Genomic DNA, 17011 nt, shown 5'->3' on the forward strand with positions numbered 1-17011 from the left:
ACAAGGCACTCTTCACTGCTTCACTGAGAGAACTTTCAGACATGTGTGTTGTCCTCGCTAGTTCTGTTAGAGTCACTGGTTGCAGCAGGCGAGGAGAGCCGGACAGGTAATCTATTCATTCGTTTGTTCGTCTGAACCGTCTCTATTCGGTTTCCTACCGTCGCATGATGATTTTGATCTTGTTCTTTTGGTACACCCATGTCCTCTAGTAGTCGTAGAAGCCCTTGCCGCTCTTCTTACCCAGCCAGCCTGCATCCACCATCTTGGCCAGCAGCACGCTCGGCCGGTACTTGCTGTCGCCCGTCTCCGTGTGCAGCACCTTCATAATCGACAGGCACGTGTCCAGGCCGATAAAGTCGGCCAGCACCAGCGGGCCCATCGGCACGTTGGTGCCGTTCTTCATGATGGCGTCGATGCTTTCGCGGTCGCCCACGCCCGTCTCCAGGCAGATGATGGCCTCGTTGATGTACGGCATCAGAATGCGGTTCGCCAGGAAGCCCGGCGTGTCGGCGGACGTCGACGCGATCTTGCCCATTTTTTCGCAGAACGCCACAGCCGTCGCCAGCGTCTCGGCGCTCGTCTGCAAGCCGCTGATAATCTCGACGCCCTTCTGGATGGGCACGGGGTTCATAAAATGCGTGGCCACGACGCGCGACGCAATGGCGGCGGCGGCCTCGGAGGCAGGAGGCTGGCCGGACGCGGCAGCGGCGGCCGCAGCAATCTTGGTGATGGAGATGGAGCTCGTGTTGGTCGCCAGGACGGTGTACGGCGCTGCGATGCCGGCGAGGCGCTTGAACAGATCAAACTTGAGGTCCGGGATCTCGGGGACGGCCTCGATGACCATATCGACGCCCCCAAGCTCGTCGAGCGACGTCGTCGGTGTTAGGCGAGCGCGTGCAGCATCGGCATCCTCCTGCGAGATGCGCGACTTGCTCACGTCCTTGGCCAAGAGCTTGTCGGCAAAAGCGAGGCCCTTGTCGAGCGAGGCCTGCGACGAGTCGACGACCGTGACGGGGACGCCGGCGCGTTGTGCGGCCACGAGGGCAATGCCGAGGCCCTGAGCGGTCTGTTAGTTGTCCTTTCTCTTTCTCGCCGTGACGTTCATGGGGTCTTTCTGCGCTGTCTAGGGTCTGAACCCACCATCTGGCCGGCACCAATGACACCAATGCTCTTCACATCAGCTGCGGGTCGTGCAGCCGTCGTACTGAAACAGCGCACCGGTCGCGGCAGGGCGGTCGCGCGAAGGAGAGTTGGGAGTCTCTGCATTGTGTGTTGGGGGGGGGGGTATGAGTCGTTCGAGAGGGCGACGCTGAACACGATTAACAATGCGAGAAGGAAAAAGACGAATGTGTCAATGGAACGACGACTAAAAAAGAAAAGCTCAAATTCTGTCATCACCAGTGTTCGTAGAAAGCACGATGCTGTCTCAGGCCCGGCATTCGCTTATCCTCGGCCTGTCGGTGATTTTGTGCGAGTCTCCACCATTACGTAGGACGCGGGCGCAAACGGACGCGAACTACCCACAGGATACAGTGGTTCGATGAGAATTACAGGCGATCGTTCGCCTGTTTCCAAGGTCTATCGGGGGACAAACAGTGCCCCTCCAGGGAGGTCTCCAAGCACGTGCAAATTGGGCGGTGTGGGGCAGCTCGGATAGCTCCAACGCCAAAAGAACCAACAGGCAAGCGCAACCGCAAGCGCAACAGCAAGCGCAACAGCAAGCGCAACAGCAAGCGCAACAGCAAGCGCAACAGCAAGTGCAACGGCACCCGCCAATTGTTGACATTAGCTTCTCACCAATCCGTCTCAATACCTCGCCAAATATTACAACTTGCGACGCAAGCCGTACCTGTCGGTTTCTTCTTCATGCTCTATTAAGTACATTACATCCTCGGGCCCGAATGGAACATCCCGGTGGTGCCGCCACGGCTCCTGGAAGCCTGCCGTTGGATCACCCCTATTACCCTCCTGGCCTCTCCATCCCCGACTTTGAGCCGAATACGTCGCCATTATGGTTGCTGTTTGTTTACTTTGCCTCTGCCCTGGCAATGTTTTTAGTGGCAGCCTTTCTCGTGGCGCGGCTCGTAACACCCCGTTTTCGCCAGGCCCCCTTCTCTGACAAGGCGTTGTTTGTTTGGTTCACGTTGTGTAGGTCGTTCGAAGCAGTTATGTCTTTTTCCTCGGTGCATATCAAGTTCATACTAACACACGATGTCCAGGCGGCGGTCTCCATTGGTTCTTTGAGGGTACGTATGCATTTCAAGCCTCTCCATGCTTGCTTTTGTTAATGTCTCCAGGCTACTTTGTCAAGCACCACGCCACACTTGCCGGTTCACAGACGGTACGCGCACAGCTCTGGAAGGAGTACGCGCTGTCAGACTCGCGGTACCTCACGTCGGATCCCTTTATGCTCTGCGTCGAGGGTCTGACCGTGCTGGTCCAAGGCAGTCTCTGTTTTCTGACTGCAGCCACTATCGTCTACGGCGCTGGTTTGCCAGCGGGCAGCTCCGGTTTGCGGCACGTTTTGCAGATGGTTGTCAGCACGGTGCACCTGTTTGGCGTCTTGCTGTACTACGGCACGCTTCTGTTTGAGGAGTCCATCCACGGAGCGAGCCACTGCCGGCCCGAGTTTCAGTACCGCTGGGTCTATTTTGCGGGCATGAACGCGCCGTGGGTTGCGGTGCCACTCTGTACGTCCCATACGTGATAAGGTCTGCTCAAGATTGCGACTGACCCTTTCTCGCCAGGTGCTCTCTACTCAAGCTCAAAATCGATCTGCCGTGTGTTTGCCACAGTCAACAGAACCAGCATCGATGTGCCGAGCGCTTGTGGAGCGCAGACATCAGGGAAGAAAGAGCAATGAATCTAAACAGCGTCTTGACGTGAATGGAAGATTAATCCGATCTGTGAGCATCGTTTTTGTATCTATTTTTCGTGCCACCTAGCTCCTTTATTCCAAGCTCTTGAGGAACTTCGTTACCCGGTCGGCCACCCATAACTGTGCATCGGGCTGCTCAACCGCGTGGCTCGCACCCGGAATGGAGCCCGAGAATTCACTAAAGACACCCGGCGGACAGAACGACTTCCAGCGCGCCACATTCTTGGGCACGTCGATCGTCTTAGGTACACATTCGTCCTTCTCGGACGGCAGCACAAGGACTGGCTTGGTGAACTGACTCCACGCGTCAGCCAGACGCTCGTCGGGCAGATCCGACGAAAAGAAGTCGTCGTCGCCACTGACGTCGGTGTTAGTGGTGGAAAGGATAGAGTAGAGACAATAAAGGAGACGTTAAAAGGAACCCACTTGAACGAAACCAGAGAGTGCCAGCGGTAGGCGGAGTGCGGCGCCGTAATCATCTCGGGCATGTACTCGGGCGGCACAATCACGTCCGCCTTTCCCTCCTTGATCATCCCCTCCGTCGCCGCCACTGTCATGTCGTGCTCGCCGGGCTTAAAATACGGCACAAGGCACTCGCGGTCCGACACGGGGCCCTGGAGGATGAAGCCACTGACCTCGGGGCTCGTGCCCGCCTTCATCGCCTTGGCGTACGCCATCTGGTCCTGGCAGCCCGTCGAATGGCCTAGGAAGACAATTTTGTCGCGGCCCAGGTTGTCCTTGAGGTGCGTCACCAGCGCCGACAGGTCCGCCACGTCGTCCGTCAGCCGCTTGAAGCCGTAGCCGTGGAACGAGCTGGACATGCGCAGCTCAAACACCGAGTAGCCCAGGTCCTTGGCAGCGTCAGAGGTCGCCAGCTGGTGCGCAATCGTGCGGATGTAGGGCGTGGTGTGCGGGCCGTCTGTCAGGCCGCCGATGAAGACGAGCGCATGGCGGGCGCCGACCGAGTTGGCCGTGACGAGCTCGTAGGCGCACGAGTGACGGGTGGGCGAGTCAAAGGGGTGCACGATGACCGAGAAGGGTGCCTTGAGGCGGTTTTCGAGAACGGCAGTCATGGTGGCAATGTGCTGGGACTGGGACGAGACATAAGAAGAAATGGTGATACAAAGACGTTGAGATGGAAAGAAAGGGAAAATGAGCAGAAGCGTAAGGTGATTCAGCAGCGACAATACAGGAAAGACCGAGGTCCTCTACTTATAGAATGCACCTTCCTCTGCGTAACTGCCAAGGATCTGATAAAATGGACTGGTTAGATTTTCAAGAAAGAAAGTCTCCTTCATCGCACCTACCCTCTCACGGGGCTTCCTTGGCACTGGCGACGTTGAGGAAAGCTCCACTGAATGATAGCTTGTCACGACGCTGTGGGCCCCACCCCCACCTGCAAAATGCACAAAAAACCACCAAAGCACCTTCATCTGATAGCTAAGTCGCTCCTACCCAATACTTAGTGGTGGGGACCAAATGTGTGTCGCACTTGCCTTTGCGCTCCTGGGCGACTTTTGTCATCGTGCCTGCCAGCCCCAGTCGCTTTCCCATTTTAGCGTTCACCATAGCTCCGACTGCAGACGTCAAAGCACCGAAGAGACATTGGCCCCAAACAAACTCCATCGACACGTCCCTCACTACGAGCACAGAAGCCAGCGACAAAGCGAGCACACGAGCACGCGTACAGACATACAAGAGACGTCGTTACATATCCGCCATGCGGTAGGAGCATACCTTCTCAACGCGATGGACTCTCATCCGCAACTGGCCTTTCGCAACTCATCCACGCAGCGGTCCGAATTCTTCAACAAGGTGAGATAGATGGCTGCGCGGCGTGTAGGAAATGGAAGGGCGGCGTCCTCTGGCTAACAACAGTACAGCTCAAACCATGCTGTCTTGAGATCGCCAAAGCACTGCGCAAAAGCGGTGGCCGCGATGCCGATCCGCGGGAGGCGGCGGCTGCGGCCGCCAGCATGACGTCGCAGACAGATGTTCTGTACGGCCTCCTGACTGACCAGGTCGGGTATGATGCCGCCGTGCTGGACGCTTCTATGGCGGACTACGCGTCGTTCCCGCTTCTGACGATCCTGCAGCACATGACGTCGTACCCGGCGCGCCTGTTGGAGAACGCCACAAAATGTCTGCGGGTGCTGATCCAGTACGGCTGGCGGACCTCGATTTCGGGCGAGAATGCACAGCGGCTGCTCATTCTCCTGACGACCGTCGTCACAGGCGGCCGGCCCGCAGGGCGAACAGACAAAGTCGTCCAGGTCCAGACCCAGGCAATTTTGCCCGAAGAGACGGTGGCCGAAGGCTACCGCGCGTTAGCGGCACTGATGAAGACAGCCGGCGCGGCGACCGCCAAACCCGGCTCGGCCGAGTCACCATTGGTCACGGCCAATGTGGTGCCCGTGCTGGCACATGCCGTGTCGGTGATGCTCGAGGGCGTGACGGACTCCATCATCCCGACCATCCAGATCGAGGCGCTCGGTGCGCTCGCGGCGCTGTACACGACAGTCAAGGACCAAGAGGCGCTGGCCTCGTTTCTGCCCGGCACGGTATCCGGACTCGTCCGTGTGGTCGCGCAGCCGGGCGCACACAAGACGCAGAAACGCGTGGTCGTCCGGACACTCGAGGTGCTGTTTGTGGTGCTCGTCAACACCCTGGGCGACCTGCAGACAAGGCGTCTCCAGAGAGACAACGTTGGCGAGGGCGACAAAGACACAAAAACGAATAAAGAAGAGCCTGACAACGAGGTGGAAGAAGAGATTATCAGCGATACCGTATCGTCCTCGGAGGTACTTCCATCGCTGATACAAGCACCGTCACAGACAGCAGAGAAGAAGCAAAAGCTCGACAGAGCATGGCTCCACGCGACAGCGGCACAGATTAAGCTTGCACTCAGCAGTGTGTTGAAGCTGCGCAACCACGAGTCCGAGGACGTCCGCGACGCTGTGCAACAATTTTGCGTTGGACTATTGGACGAATGCCACATGTCTCTCGCCGACAGCACGTCCATTCTTGTCGAGAGTGCGATTGTGACGTCGCCGACAAAAGTGGATGGCGACGGCGGCGACACTCTCGATTCACTAAACAACTCTACCGCCTTCCGCAGTTTTGGTCCGCAGACAACGCTGCATCATCTCGCTATGCTATATCCTGAGCTCGGCGATGTAATCAAGGCGACGGCGTACAACTGGGCCACCAGCTTACCCCGCGCGATGCAGGCGAGCGACGAAGTCGTCAAGCAACAGGCGCTGCGCAACGTGCAAAAAGCCGTGGCTATAGTCGAGAACCTGCATCTGGACTCGACAGTGCTGCAGGCATCGCTATCGGCGGCGTTACGGGACAGCATTTCCACGCTGGTGCACGCGTCGGCTGGGTCACGGGCGGCCGTGAGCGAGGCCGTATCAGAAGATGCCATTCTGCAATTGGCAGACAGTGCACCGGCTGAGGCAGATGGCAACCCCGACAGAAAGCTGGCCACCAACGGAAGCACTCAGTTGGCAACACAATCCATGGCTGTCTACAAGCCCGTCCTTCTCGGTCTGGGCAGCCAAAAAGACACGCGCGATTCCGTGCTGGACCTGATTGCGCAAGTTGGCCCGCCTGCGCAACAAGCACTGCTGGCGGGCGACATGCTGGACGTGGCACGGGACGCCGAGGGGGTAGACCAAGTGTCTGCGTATTGGCTGTCGTTTGAGCTGGTCAAGGCGGCATTGTCGGGTGTCGAGGACGACCCGGACAGCTTGTTGGACTTTTCATCGCTCAACGAGGAAGCCAAGGCCGACGCCGAGGCGGTGTTTGAGGACCTGTTTTCGTATTCGGTGTCTGCACTTGCGGCACATTCTGACGTCACGTCCGTTGTGTCGACGGCCGACGGTGAGGTGGATTGGCGTGTCGGGGCGATTGCACTGGAGGTGACGGCGTATGCGGCGGCCCGTCTTGGTGAGGCGTTCCGACCAGAGCTGATTGACGTGCTGTACCCGATCGCGACGTACCTTGGCGCGCCCGAGGACCGGCTGCGCGCACACGCCGTGGCGACGCTGAACAGCCTGGCCTCGTCGTGCGGTTACGACAGCGTGTCTGCATTGATTGTGGACAACGTCGACTACATGCTCAACTCGGTGTCGCTGCGGCTGAACACGTTTGACATTTCGCCGGCCTCCACACGGGTGCTGACCATGATGATCCGCCTGGCGGGAGCGCGGCTGGTGCCGTACCTGGACGACGTGGTGGCGGCCATCTTTGCGGCGCTGGACAACTACCATGGATACCCACTGTTTGTGGAGAACCTGTTTTCCGTGCTGAGCGAGGTGGTGCAGCAGAGCGTCCAGCCGTCGTCGGCGAGGCACCTTTTGGAGGATGGCAAGGGCTCAAAGAAGGCGAATATGTCGGCGTCGTCGGCGTCAGCAAAGAATCGGAAAAGACGCCCTGACCCGTCAACGACCAACGATCTTGTGGCCATTCTGGATAGGCGGACAAAGCGTCGGAAGGAGATGGAAAGAGGGGCCGAGGACGATGGCGTGGAAGAGATTGGGCATCCAAGGCAGCCGTGGAAGGAGGCGGCATCCGAGGCTGACAAGCTACTACGCAAGCATGAAAAAAGGAGGACAGATGGAGAGGGGAAGGAGGAGGAAGATAACGACGACGACGACGACGACGACGACGACGACGACGCCGAGCCGACGGATACCAGCAAGGAGGGCAACGAGGTCGGTAAACCAGAAGACCCCAAGACGCCCACGTACGCACTGCTCGCACGCATCACTACGTTAACCCAGCACTACCTGACGGCGCCCACGCCGACGCTGCGCAAGTCGCTGCTGGACCTGCTGGGAACGGTGGCGCCGGCGCTCGCCTCAGCGGACGAAAACGCTTTTCTGCCGCTCGTCAATGCAGTCTGGCCGGTGGCGGTGGCACGGCTGTACGACCCGGCGCCCTATGTCAGGATGGCGGCGTGCGAGGCGCTGGCGGCGCTGTGTGCGAGCGCGGGTGATTTCCTGTCGACGCGCATCAAGGCCGAGTGGCATGCAAAACTGGGCGGCTGGGCGACACGGGAGAAAGCGGCAGCAGCCGCCAAAGTGGTGGCGTCCACGTCTACAGCATCTTTGACGGCGGCTACATCTACAGCTACGATGCCCACACGGTCCGCCGGTCCCAACGCACAATTCGGCGGCCGGCCGTCGACGATTCACATCCACCAACGGGCGACAGCGACGCGGTCTCTGTCCACCTCCCAACGAACAGGCGAGGAGCAGCTGGTGCCCTCGTCGTCGTCCTTGTCGTCCGTCTCCACTGGCCTCGGACGTTTTGCGCAGGCCGTCCAAATCTGGGAGGCTCTGGCTGGCCTTCTCACAGCCGTTGTCACGTATGTGAAACTGGACGACGATGTCTACGACTCCATCTTGGAGCTGCTCTTGGGCACGTCGGCGTCGCAGAGCCGCACGCTGCCGGTATCGGATGAGCGTCGGGCACGCGAGGCGCTCGCCGTAGTCAATGCAGACGCAGTGTGGCTGGCGCGGTATCGGGTGGGGCAGCTTTCAAAGAGGCGTGACGACGATGCAGCTGAAGACGATCACGACGCCGCATGGATGATGGCAACACCACCCGTCTTGGCGGGCGTGCAGTTTGTGCCTCTTGTCGGGTAGTTGGGGCCTGGCAGGAGTGTGCCCGGGAGAGGCGAAATGCAGAACGAAGACTGCGGCGTCAAGGGCAGATGCCTGATCGAATAGACGGTTAAACCTCAGACAGACTATTTTGTTGACAAAACATATTTAGACACAAGGCGTATCTGCAAAGAGGCAGACCAACGCTGGCATCGAGTCGATTTGAGACAATATCACTTTGGCCTGCCTTGGCTGCAGAGTGGGAGTGGAGGCAATGTGTTGTTCGTTCAGTTTCGACAGCAAAGCTGCTAGCAATTCCGCGGTATTGTTTGTCCGGAAGGCTTGTCTCAGTAGTTGTCCATTTGTCGTTTAGGGTAGCCTGAAGGCTGTTAGGCTCTACTAGCGTCGTCTATGAGTGTATCCAATAGCCTCGAGGAAGCAAAACGAAGCAGTTCATGTAGTTGGTCAGTTGAGATGAGCTACCGTAAGTAGCCATTGGTTCGATTCAGCCTCGCCTGGCGCTAGACTATGCGTAGGTGCAGGCACCCAAATCAATAATACCAAAGATTCAGTCTTGCAATTGAGCCTCTGCACGGTTTACACGAATTGACCAACCTGGACTGCCTGTTTACAATGCGACAGAAGAGAGCCCTCGTCGATGCAGCCAAGCTAGGATAGGTGAGTCCTTGGCGTCTTTCTAACCCAGCAGCCCAGCAGCCTCCACCAGACAGTTTACGCCCGACAAACCAGCCAAGCAGACGGGCGGGCAGGGAGGCTTCATTTGATATTGATTTGCAAGCCCCCTGGATGGCTGTTTCGTCGTCTCCTTTGTAAATCGATTCAAAAATATAGATAGCCATTGGCTGTGTTGATGTGAAATCAATGCCCGTTGAGTCGACTAATGTATTCTATTACGTTTTCTTTTGTCACGAGTAATGTCGGGGCAGTTGTACACAGTATGCGATTCTCTTAACCCACTGAAAACGCGGTTGTACGAAGTACTTTTGTGCGTCTTCTCCATACTCTGTCAGGAATGCCAAATCCTTCGCCCCATACGAAACATGCGTCCGCACAGACGACAAACATTGGCGAGTTTCGGTGAGGCGATGTGGAAGCAGGTCGCGTGAGGATGGCGGAGGGATGAAAGGGAGAAGGATCTGACGAAGTCGTTGTTCGCAATAAGTAAAGGTCACATCAGTCTGACAAATGTGAGGCCGCATAACGACATAACGACAGCGATCCCCGCCATGCAAGCCAAGGAGAGGGGAGTAACAGGGTGGATGCTACCTGCGGGATTTTGAGAAGAAGACAAGTCAAGTCTGGATCCACGACGTATCGAGCAACGCGACGTCGATGGAGCGACAGGATGCGATCAGCCAAACACGACATCACAGAGCACAAAGCCTGCATGGAAGCATGGAAGCATGCATGGAAGCCAAAGAAATGCAGTCTAGCCGACTCATTCGAGCAAATCCAGCCAGCGTTGCATCCGGAAAGTTGGAAGCCTACGACTGACTGTGGCAATGCTGCTGTTGATCGTCGAGGTGGTGGAATGCGGTTGGTCGCGAAGAGGACTGGAAAGAGGGGAAGAGGGACGAGACAAAAACGCCTAGAAGGTTTCTAGAAGGAGTTTGTTTGCTGGCGTGCAGAAGGATCAGCAGATGCATTGGTGGTGTGGGGAAGAGAGCCGCGGCCTTGGATGGTCGGCTTGGGGTCGGCATCTCGGCATTTCGTCGTTTTGTGTGTGTCCAGCTTGCCTCCTTCCGCATGTTGAATACGCAGCGGCAGTGCAGGGTACTTTCCTTCGGAGATCGTCTGGTACACAGCTGTGGAGGGAAGGACGTTGTCCGCTTTCAGCAGGGATGGTGCGATTCTAGGGGTCGTTGGGAAGGCGCGGGCCTGACCTAGGAGGCAGGGAGGTCATGTACACAGTAGTTCCGCGCGCCACATACGACGATGCAAACAAGAACGAGCGCATACAGAGTAATTACACAATACATGCTCCGCTAGTCGAGGCCGAATTTTTCTTGCCCTGCTGCCTTTTTTCCCTTTTCTGTGTATTCACGTCTCGATCGTCGCCCCGTCGTCCTAACCTCTTTCCTATTTTGTATTAACCCTCCGTGTGGATCGCTATCTGGACTTTCTCGGTCTTCTTGGCGGGAGGTACCGCCACGCCTCGTCATTGAGGAAAGTACGGATTTGTGAGCGTCGTACGACAGAAGTACTGCAAATACGAGAAGCAACCAGCAATGGACTGCCGCGGACATGGCCTCGGAGGGAATGTCTACAACCAACCGTCCCTCTGGGCTTGTATTTGGAGTGGAAAGGGGAGGTAGAAGCCTCTCTCCTGGCCTATCTGCGATAGACGATATCATGCCGTAGTTTTTGTTGCCTCATTTCCTTTCCACTGTACAAAATAGGCCATCATGCAACTGAAGCCGTCGACGTTGGAGACAAGTGGACAAACAAACGAAAGCGATCTGCTTCCTTTGTCTCCGTTAGTCCAAGCACGTCCGTCCGTCATTTCGTCTGTTTATCTGACTGTCACTTTGCTTTCTGGTTGGTCGACTTACATAACATTTACTGTATAGCATACAAAATACAAACGACGCTCTCCACAATGAACATTCCTGATCTTGCTGTCGGACGTCGTTATTCAAATGACTTCTCCGCTGGTCTTCCTCCTACAGTTGGCTGGCAAACCGCTAAAACCCACTCTTTCCAGCCGATTCAAACCAAATTTGGGGTCAAAGCACGCCCTAAAGTCGCTCTTGTACCAGCCATACAGAGGAACCGTGCAAGGTACCTTCAAGTCTCCTAACCTGTGCCCGTCGAGGATACGGTGCAGTCTAGCTACGTTTATTCTTTGCCTCTTTTGCTTCCTTTATTTTCCTCATATTTGGTTTGTCACCTTTTTTATATTTGATTCCTCTCGTTCTTACTTGTACTGAATGATTCCTCTATTTTACTTACCACATCGTACTCCGCAGTCCTGATGTTGATCTTCTTGCCTTGGTCGTGCAGGATTGCCACCCAAAATCCCCACTTGATATCCACTCGATCCTCTCTGTTTCAACGTCGTACGGTTCTTACCATAAAAGTTGTACGTGGATTTTGCACGGCATATTACTCCGTACTGTGTATGTTTTAGCATATTTCTCCTCGGCCACCTCTGCTTTAGGAAATTTTGTCCTGGATGATCTCGAACAATGACAAAGCCTCGCTCGCCTCGGCCAAGAATACTTTCAACGTTCTTTTCGTGTGCCTGTGTCCAACGTTTTACAAATGCCGTGACCTGTATTCCCTGTCTGCCCTGCTGTGTCTCTTGTTTACTCGTCGTTTCCCATTCTTCTTCTCAAGTTCCACCACCAGCCACCACCATGACACCGCCTAGCTAGGCCAATACGCTTGTACTCTCCTTTGCCACATCTCTCCATACTTATTTGCTCGTCCTTACACATCCACTGGCACATGGTCAGTGGCACGTGTTCCCGCCAAGATTTTCCCCCAGAATACGGCACTTTCAGGCTTTAGTGTCCTGTTGGGTGGCTTCGTATTACTAGCCAAGGTTGTAGATAAGGCTGTACATGTAAATAGTTTATAGCTAGGTAGTCCAGTGAAGACGAAAAAAGCCAAGATGCTCCACGGCTCCCTCAAGGCGGCTTTTTGTCAGCGCCGCCAGCAAACAACAACACCAGGGCGCAAGACAACACATCTTCCTAGCGTCATCTTCGTACCACATATGCGTGCTTGGGATCGTCCGTGTCTGTTGGCTGGGGTCCCGAATTTCATACTCAACCACCCCCCCCCCTCCCCTCTCCCTCCAAGTCCGCCAACAATCGTTCCTTCCATTTATATCCCAGAATGCCCTGCACCTTCCCATGTTGACCGACCAGGCTGATCTGGCTGACTCCTGCCCATTTCTTCTCTTTCCCATCTCGTCTCCATCTCGTCTCCATCTTCTCCTCCTCTCCCCTCCTGTCATATCCACATCTCCACTTACTATCATCCATCTCTCGTCTCCCCTCATCTTCTCTCTCTATTAAAACAGCGGCCGTCCCTCGTCATCCCCCTCCACTCTCTCCACAATCTCTTTCTTTATTTCCCCGACTTCCCCCAGATAGGCTTGCTCAAACGGGTCGTCGTATTCATATTAAACATTAGCCTCAACGGCTACCAAGCCATCGTCTTCCAACACAGAGCAAGACTCACCAACGCCCCCTTCTCGACCTCACCTTACCCTCCCCAAATCACCCCGTTCATCCTTTTGTGTCACTATGAGCGGCCAGGACGAGAAGAACGTTTATACCCGCCCGGATGCCGTCCACCTGGCGCCGGCCCGCGTCGAACACCATGACATCCTCCCCAGCGATGAAGAGGTCGGTGTTGTGCGCCCCAACAAGCCCGGCCAGGACGACGGCAGCATTGCCAACGGCACGCTCCACCGCCAACTCAAGGGCCGCCACATGCAGATGATTGCCATTGGCGGAGCCATTGGTGCCGGTCTGTTTGTTGGTTCCGGCGGCGCGCTGCACGCAGGCGGACCCGCGTCGCTCGTCATTTGCTACCTGATTGTCGGCGTTATGCTGCTGTTCACCTGCCAGGCGCTTGCCGAGCTGGCCGTGCTGTACCCGGTCAACGGCGCCTTTTACAGCTACGTGGTCCGCTTCGTCGACCCGGCCTGGGGGTTTGCCACGGGCTGGGACTATGCCCTGACCTGGCTGACCGTCCTGCCCTTTGAGCTGACGGCCGCCTCGATCACGATCCGCTTCTGGCGCGAAGACTTGAACGAGGGCATCTGGATCGCCGTCTTCCTGGTGGTCCTGATGAGCATCCAGGTCTTTGGCGTCAAGGGCTACGGCGAGGTCGAGTTTGTGCTGAGCATGGTCAAGGTCTGCGCCTGCGTCGGTTTCATCATCCTCGGCATCGTCATCAACGTCGGCGGCGTTGGCAGCCAGGGCTACCTGGGTGCCAAGTACTGGCACGACCCGGGAGCCTTCCAAAACGGCTTCAACGGCTTCGCGAGCGTCTTTGTCGTGGCCGCCTTCTCCTTTGGCGGCACGGAGCTCGTCGGCCTGGCGGCAGCCGAGACCAAGAACCCGCTCAAGTCGATTCCCACCGCCAGCAAGCAGGTGTTTATGCGCATTGCCTGCTTCTACATTGTCAACCTCTTCATGCTGGGCCTCATCCTGCCCGCCACCGACAGCCGCTTGCTGGGTGCCGAGGGCGCGAACAGCAAGGCCTCGCCCTTTGTCCTCGCCATCCAGGACGCCGGCATCAAGGTCCTGCCGTCCATCTTCAACGCCGTCATTACCATCTCTGTCATCAGCGTCGCCAACTCGTGCACGTTCGGCTCGACGCGCACCATGCAGGCCCTGGCCGAGCACGGCATGGCCCCCAAGTTTCTCGCCCACGTCGACCGCAAGGGCCGTCCGATCTGGTGCATCGTCGTCCAGTTTGCGTTCGGCCTGCTGGCCTTTATCGGCGAGTCGGGCCAGGCCACCACCGTCTTCAACTGGCTCCTCTCGCTCTCCGGTCTCTCCTTCCTCTTTGTCTGGGGCTCCATCTGCCTGACGCACATCCGCTTCCGCTACGTCTGGAAGGCCAAGGGCCGCACGCTCGACCAGATCCCCTACAAGCCCAACTTTGGTGTCTATGGCAGCTGCATCGGCCTGTTCTTGAACATCGTTTGTCTCATCGCCTCCTTTTACAGCGCTCTGTATCCGTCGCCGGGCGCCAAGCCGTCGGCCTCGGTCTTCTTCCAAAAGTACCTGTGCCTGCCTATTGTCTTGTTCCTGTACGTCGGCTGGAAGGTCTATGCTCGCGACTGGCGCTTATACGTCCCGACGGAGGACATTGACGTGCTTGATGGCCTGTGTGACTTTGTGCCGCCGCCGCTCGAGGAGGACCGCGCGCCCAAGAAGTGGTCGAACCTGCCGAGGCGGGTGTATAACCAACTGTTCCGAGGTTGACAGGCGAGCAAATTACAAGCAAACAGACGAGTTGAAGGCAGGCTGAGCGCACGGTGAGGGTGCTGTTGATGTTGATTTATATTGACTTAAGTGATTCCGATTCCGTCATTCTTTTGTTCATACCCCATGGCGCTATGGACGATGTTTCCTTGCCATATATTCCGTACACTCATACACATACTACACATACTGTATACACGAGATGATAGACTAAACTTACAACAATGTTTCAAACTGTCAGGATTACTATATACTACACACACTGCATGAACTCTTGCAATCACAATCCAATCATATGCCTAGTACGTTCTTCCGTACTCTTAACCATCCCCCAACCACAATGCACCGATGCTCTATCTAACGCCTCAATCATCACCCATCATCTATACATCTCGCTTGAGACCTGCTTGGCACTCTCGCTTCGTGACACAATCACAAGTTACGTACTGGCTGCCGTGCCGGTGCCTGCTGCCGGCGGGTACTCTTTGCCGTCCACAGTCACCTTGGGCGTGCACGCGCACCACTCCGTCTCGGGAACGCCGGAGAGGGCTTGCGGGATGTGGCGGCCGCAGCCGCGCCAGGTCTGCTTTGCTGGGAGGTGGATGTTGTCAATGGTGAACGTCGAAGCGGACGAATAGGGAGAAAAGGCTGGGGGCAGCCGACAGAGACGACCGACGGGGCGAAGAAGCTTACAGCAGGTAGGACAAGTTGCGCCCATACACATGATGACGGATGGATAGATCTGTTGGTAGTGGAAATGTCGATTGTGACGTTCTTGTTGACGTGAGTAGAAGTCGAAGTTGCTGAGGTGAGCAAAGAAGTCAGTGGATGCTTTACAAGTAATGATGTGGGGGGTTAGTGGAAAAGTGGGCGAGCTAACCTTTTCACTGCCGTGTGGTGGTGAGTGGGACAAGGTCGAAGACGCTGGGAGAGAAAAATCGAAAATGGTGGTATGAAGGAAGAAGAGGAAGAAATGAGATGGAAATTGACTCTTTTTGAAACATTCCTAAATTGGATGCCGTGCTGATAAGGTTGCCGAAGCAAGGAAGGAACCCGGTAAAAGGAGCTCGCCGACCTGTGGAAGGTGCACCCGGGGAACGGAAACACTGCACGACACGGTGGAGCCCTAATCGCCGACGCTCCAGCTCGATTCCCCTCTTTTGGGACCTAGTGCGGGCTTTGTCATGGACAGGTCGCCGTCAACGATGAGGACGGCACGAACGGATGAGAAAGGACAGACAGAGTACGACATACGTTGTAGTTGTACACAAACACGCCAAATTCAAGTCTTGAGATATGGCGCGTGGCAAAAGACAGTCCATCGTAGAAGGCTCCTATCATTCACTGCATCGACAACTTCACTTAGCTGTCTACCCATTCAGCAATGGCATGATTCTATAATTCTATAATACGTCGGATCTTCGAAATTCGAAGCCAACGCAAGCAGTGTCGGGTGAAGAACCATGAGATGAAGTATTTTTAATCCTGTGTAGAGTCCTGTGTGACGACGGATGAATATTTGCGTAAGGCCGATGCAAGACCAGATGTGACAGATATTATGTTATATAATATGGGAGAATACGGAAGTAGACTATAAATTGGACCAACGTGTAGAGGCGCCCATCTCTGCCAAGAAATGGAGACACACCAAAACTGGATTAACCTTTATTCAACCCAGCATCTCGATTTTCCCTCACACTGTCACCAGGCCATCTTGGCCAGAAGGCCATTGGGCCAGCGACGCACCGATGCCTTGCGCGCCTCGTCGAGGCCCAGGAGGCCCAGTCCCAGCGCCATGGGCAAGAAGTAGTACTCGGCCGGCACGCCCGACGTGCCCAGCACAACCTGCAGCTGCGGAATGTACAGCCAGATAACGGCAATGCCCAGCGACAAGACAATGGCCGGAAACAGCAGCAGGTTCTGCGTCGCCTTGTTGAACGCGGGCGGGTGCTGGAACAGCGAGAGGCGGCGTGTGCGCACGGCCATGAGATTGAACCACTGCAGCACGACGAGGGTGATGAAATACACCGAGCTGGCCTCGTTGATGCGCGCCGTCAGGCCGTCCAGGCCGTCGACGGTGGCCAAAAAGTCCGCGTCGTAGTTGCCAAAGGACAGCCACAGCTCGCCAAAGGGCACGCCGCGGCGCACGAGGTACCAGTAGGCCATGGTGAAGCTGAGGACGACCTCAAACATGCCGACAAATCCATAGGCATGGAACATGAGCTGCCAGTTGACGAGGCGGGTGGTGCGCAGGTTGCGGGGTGGGCGCAGCAGGAGGTCGGCCTCGGGGGTCTCGTACGCGAGAACAATAGCAGCGATGCAGTCGGTGAAGCAGCTATAGATGGGTTAGCAAGTGAAGCCGACGTGAAGACGATCGCGACGACAAGATCGCCGAATAGGGGTGAGAGACAGAGCAGGGAAGGAACTGTGCACGAGGCTGAAATGGAAGGAGGTGCGGAACGACAGAGGGAAGGTGCAAATGGTCGCAATGTGGAAGGAGCGCATTGCAAGGAAGTCGCCATCTGGTGCGTCCCAACAAAACACCCAAA

At 56.3% G+C, this 17011-nt stretch overlaps 8 protein-coding genes across 8 annotated transcripts; 3 read left to right on the top strand and 5 right to left on the bottom strand.

The window, feature by feature from the left end:
* Positions 1-205: 205 nt before the first annotated feature.
* Positions 206-1266, bottom strand: SPSK_04419 (3-hydroxybutyryl-CoA dehydrogenase; the record flags this gene model as incomplete). The annotated part of the gene is made up of 2 exons (XM_016731226.1): positions 206-1066; positions 1141-1266. 2 exons carry the CDS (start codon positions 1264-1266, stop codon positions 206-208), a joined length of 987 nt encoding a protein of 328 aa, XP_016585924.1.
* A 635-nt stretch (positions 1267-1901) lies between these two features.
* SPSK_04462 (cholestenol delta-isomerase) lies at positions 1902-2863 on the top strand (the record flags this gene model as incomplete). The annotated part of the gene is made up of 4 exons (XM_016731268.1): positions 1902-2148; positions 2220-2246; positions 2298-2690; positions 2712-2863. The coding sequence occupies 4 exons, from the start codon at positions 1902-1904 to the stop codon at positions 2861-2863; spliced, it is 819 nt and encodes a 272-aa protein (XP_016585925.1).
* An 87-nt stretch (positions 2864-2950) lies between these two features.
* Positions 2951-3951, bottom strand: SPSK_04438 (uncharacterized protein; the record flags this gene model as incomplete). Its single annotated transcript, XM_016731245.1, has 2 exons — positions 2951-3236; positions 3305-3951. 2 exons carry the CDS (start codon positions 3949-3951, stop codon positions 2951-2953), a joined length of 933 nt encoding a protein of 310 aa, XP_016585926.1.
* A 676-nt stretch (positions 3952-4627) lies between these two features.
* SPSK_03889 (heat repeat protein) lies at positions 4628-8532 on the top strand (the record flags this gene model as incomplete). The annotated part of the gene is made up of 2 exons (XM_016730704.1): positions 4628-4693; positions 4762-8532. The coding sequence occupies 2 exons, from the start codon at positions 4628-4630 to the stop codon at positions 8530-8532; spliced, it is 3837 nt and encodes a 1278-aa protein (XP_016585927.1).
* A 1463-nt stretch (positions 8533-9995) lies between these two features.
* Positions 9996-10259, bottom strand: SPSK_10600 (uncharacterized protein; the record flags this gene model as incomplete). Its single annotated transcript, XM_016736944.1, has 1 exon — positions 9996-10259. The coding sequence occupies one exon, from the start codon at positions 10257-10259 to the stop codon at positions 9996-9998; it is 264 nt and encodes an 87-aa protein (XP_016585928.1).
* A 2508-nt stretch (positions 10260-12767) lies between these two features.
* On the top strand, positions 12768-14462 carry SPSK_04185 (amino acid transporter; the record flags this gene model as incomplete). The annotated part of the gene is made up of 1 exon (XM_016730996.1): positions 12768-14462. One exon carries the CDS (start codon positions 12768-12770, stop codon positions 14460-14462), a length of 1695 nt encoding a protein of 564 aa, XP_016585929.1.
* Positions 14463-14901: 439 nt separating this feature from the next.
* Positions 14902-15186, bottom strand: SPSK_04722 (uncharacterized protein; the record flags this gene model as incomplete). The annotated part of the gene is made up of 1 exon (XM_016731519.1): positions 14902-15186. One exon carries the CDS (start codon positions 15184-15186, stop codon positions 14902-14904), a length of 285 nt encoding a protein of 94 aa, XP_016585930.1.
* A 977-nt stretch (positions 15187-16163) lies between these two features.
* On the bottom strand, positions 16164-16984 carry SPSK_04507 (uncharacterized protein; the record flags this gene model as incomplete). Its single annotated transcript, XM_016731311.1, has 2 exons — positions 16164-16797; positions 16827-16984. 2 exons carry the CDS (start codon positions 16982-16984, stop codon positions 16164-16166), a joined length of 792 nt encoding a protein of 263 aa, XP_016585931.1.
* Between the last annotated feature and the right edge of the window lie 27 nt (positions 16985-17011).

Source organism: Sporothrix schenckii, assembly GCF_000961545.1.
Source record: "Sporothrix schenckii 1099-18 chromosome Unknown Cont47, whole genome shotgun sequence".
Lineage (NCBI taxonomy): Eukaryota > Fungi > Ascomycota > Sordariomycetes > Ophiostomatales > Ophiostomataceae > Sporothrix > Sporothrix schenckii.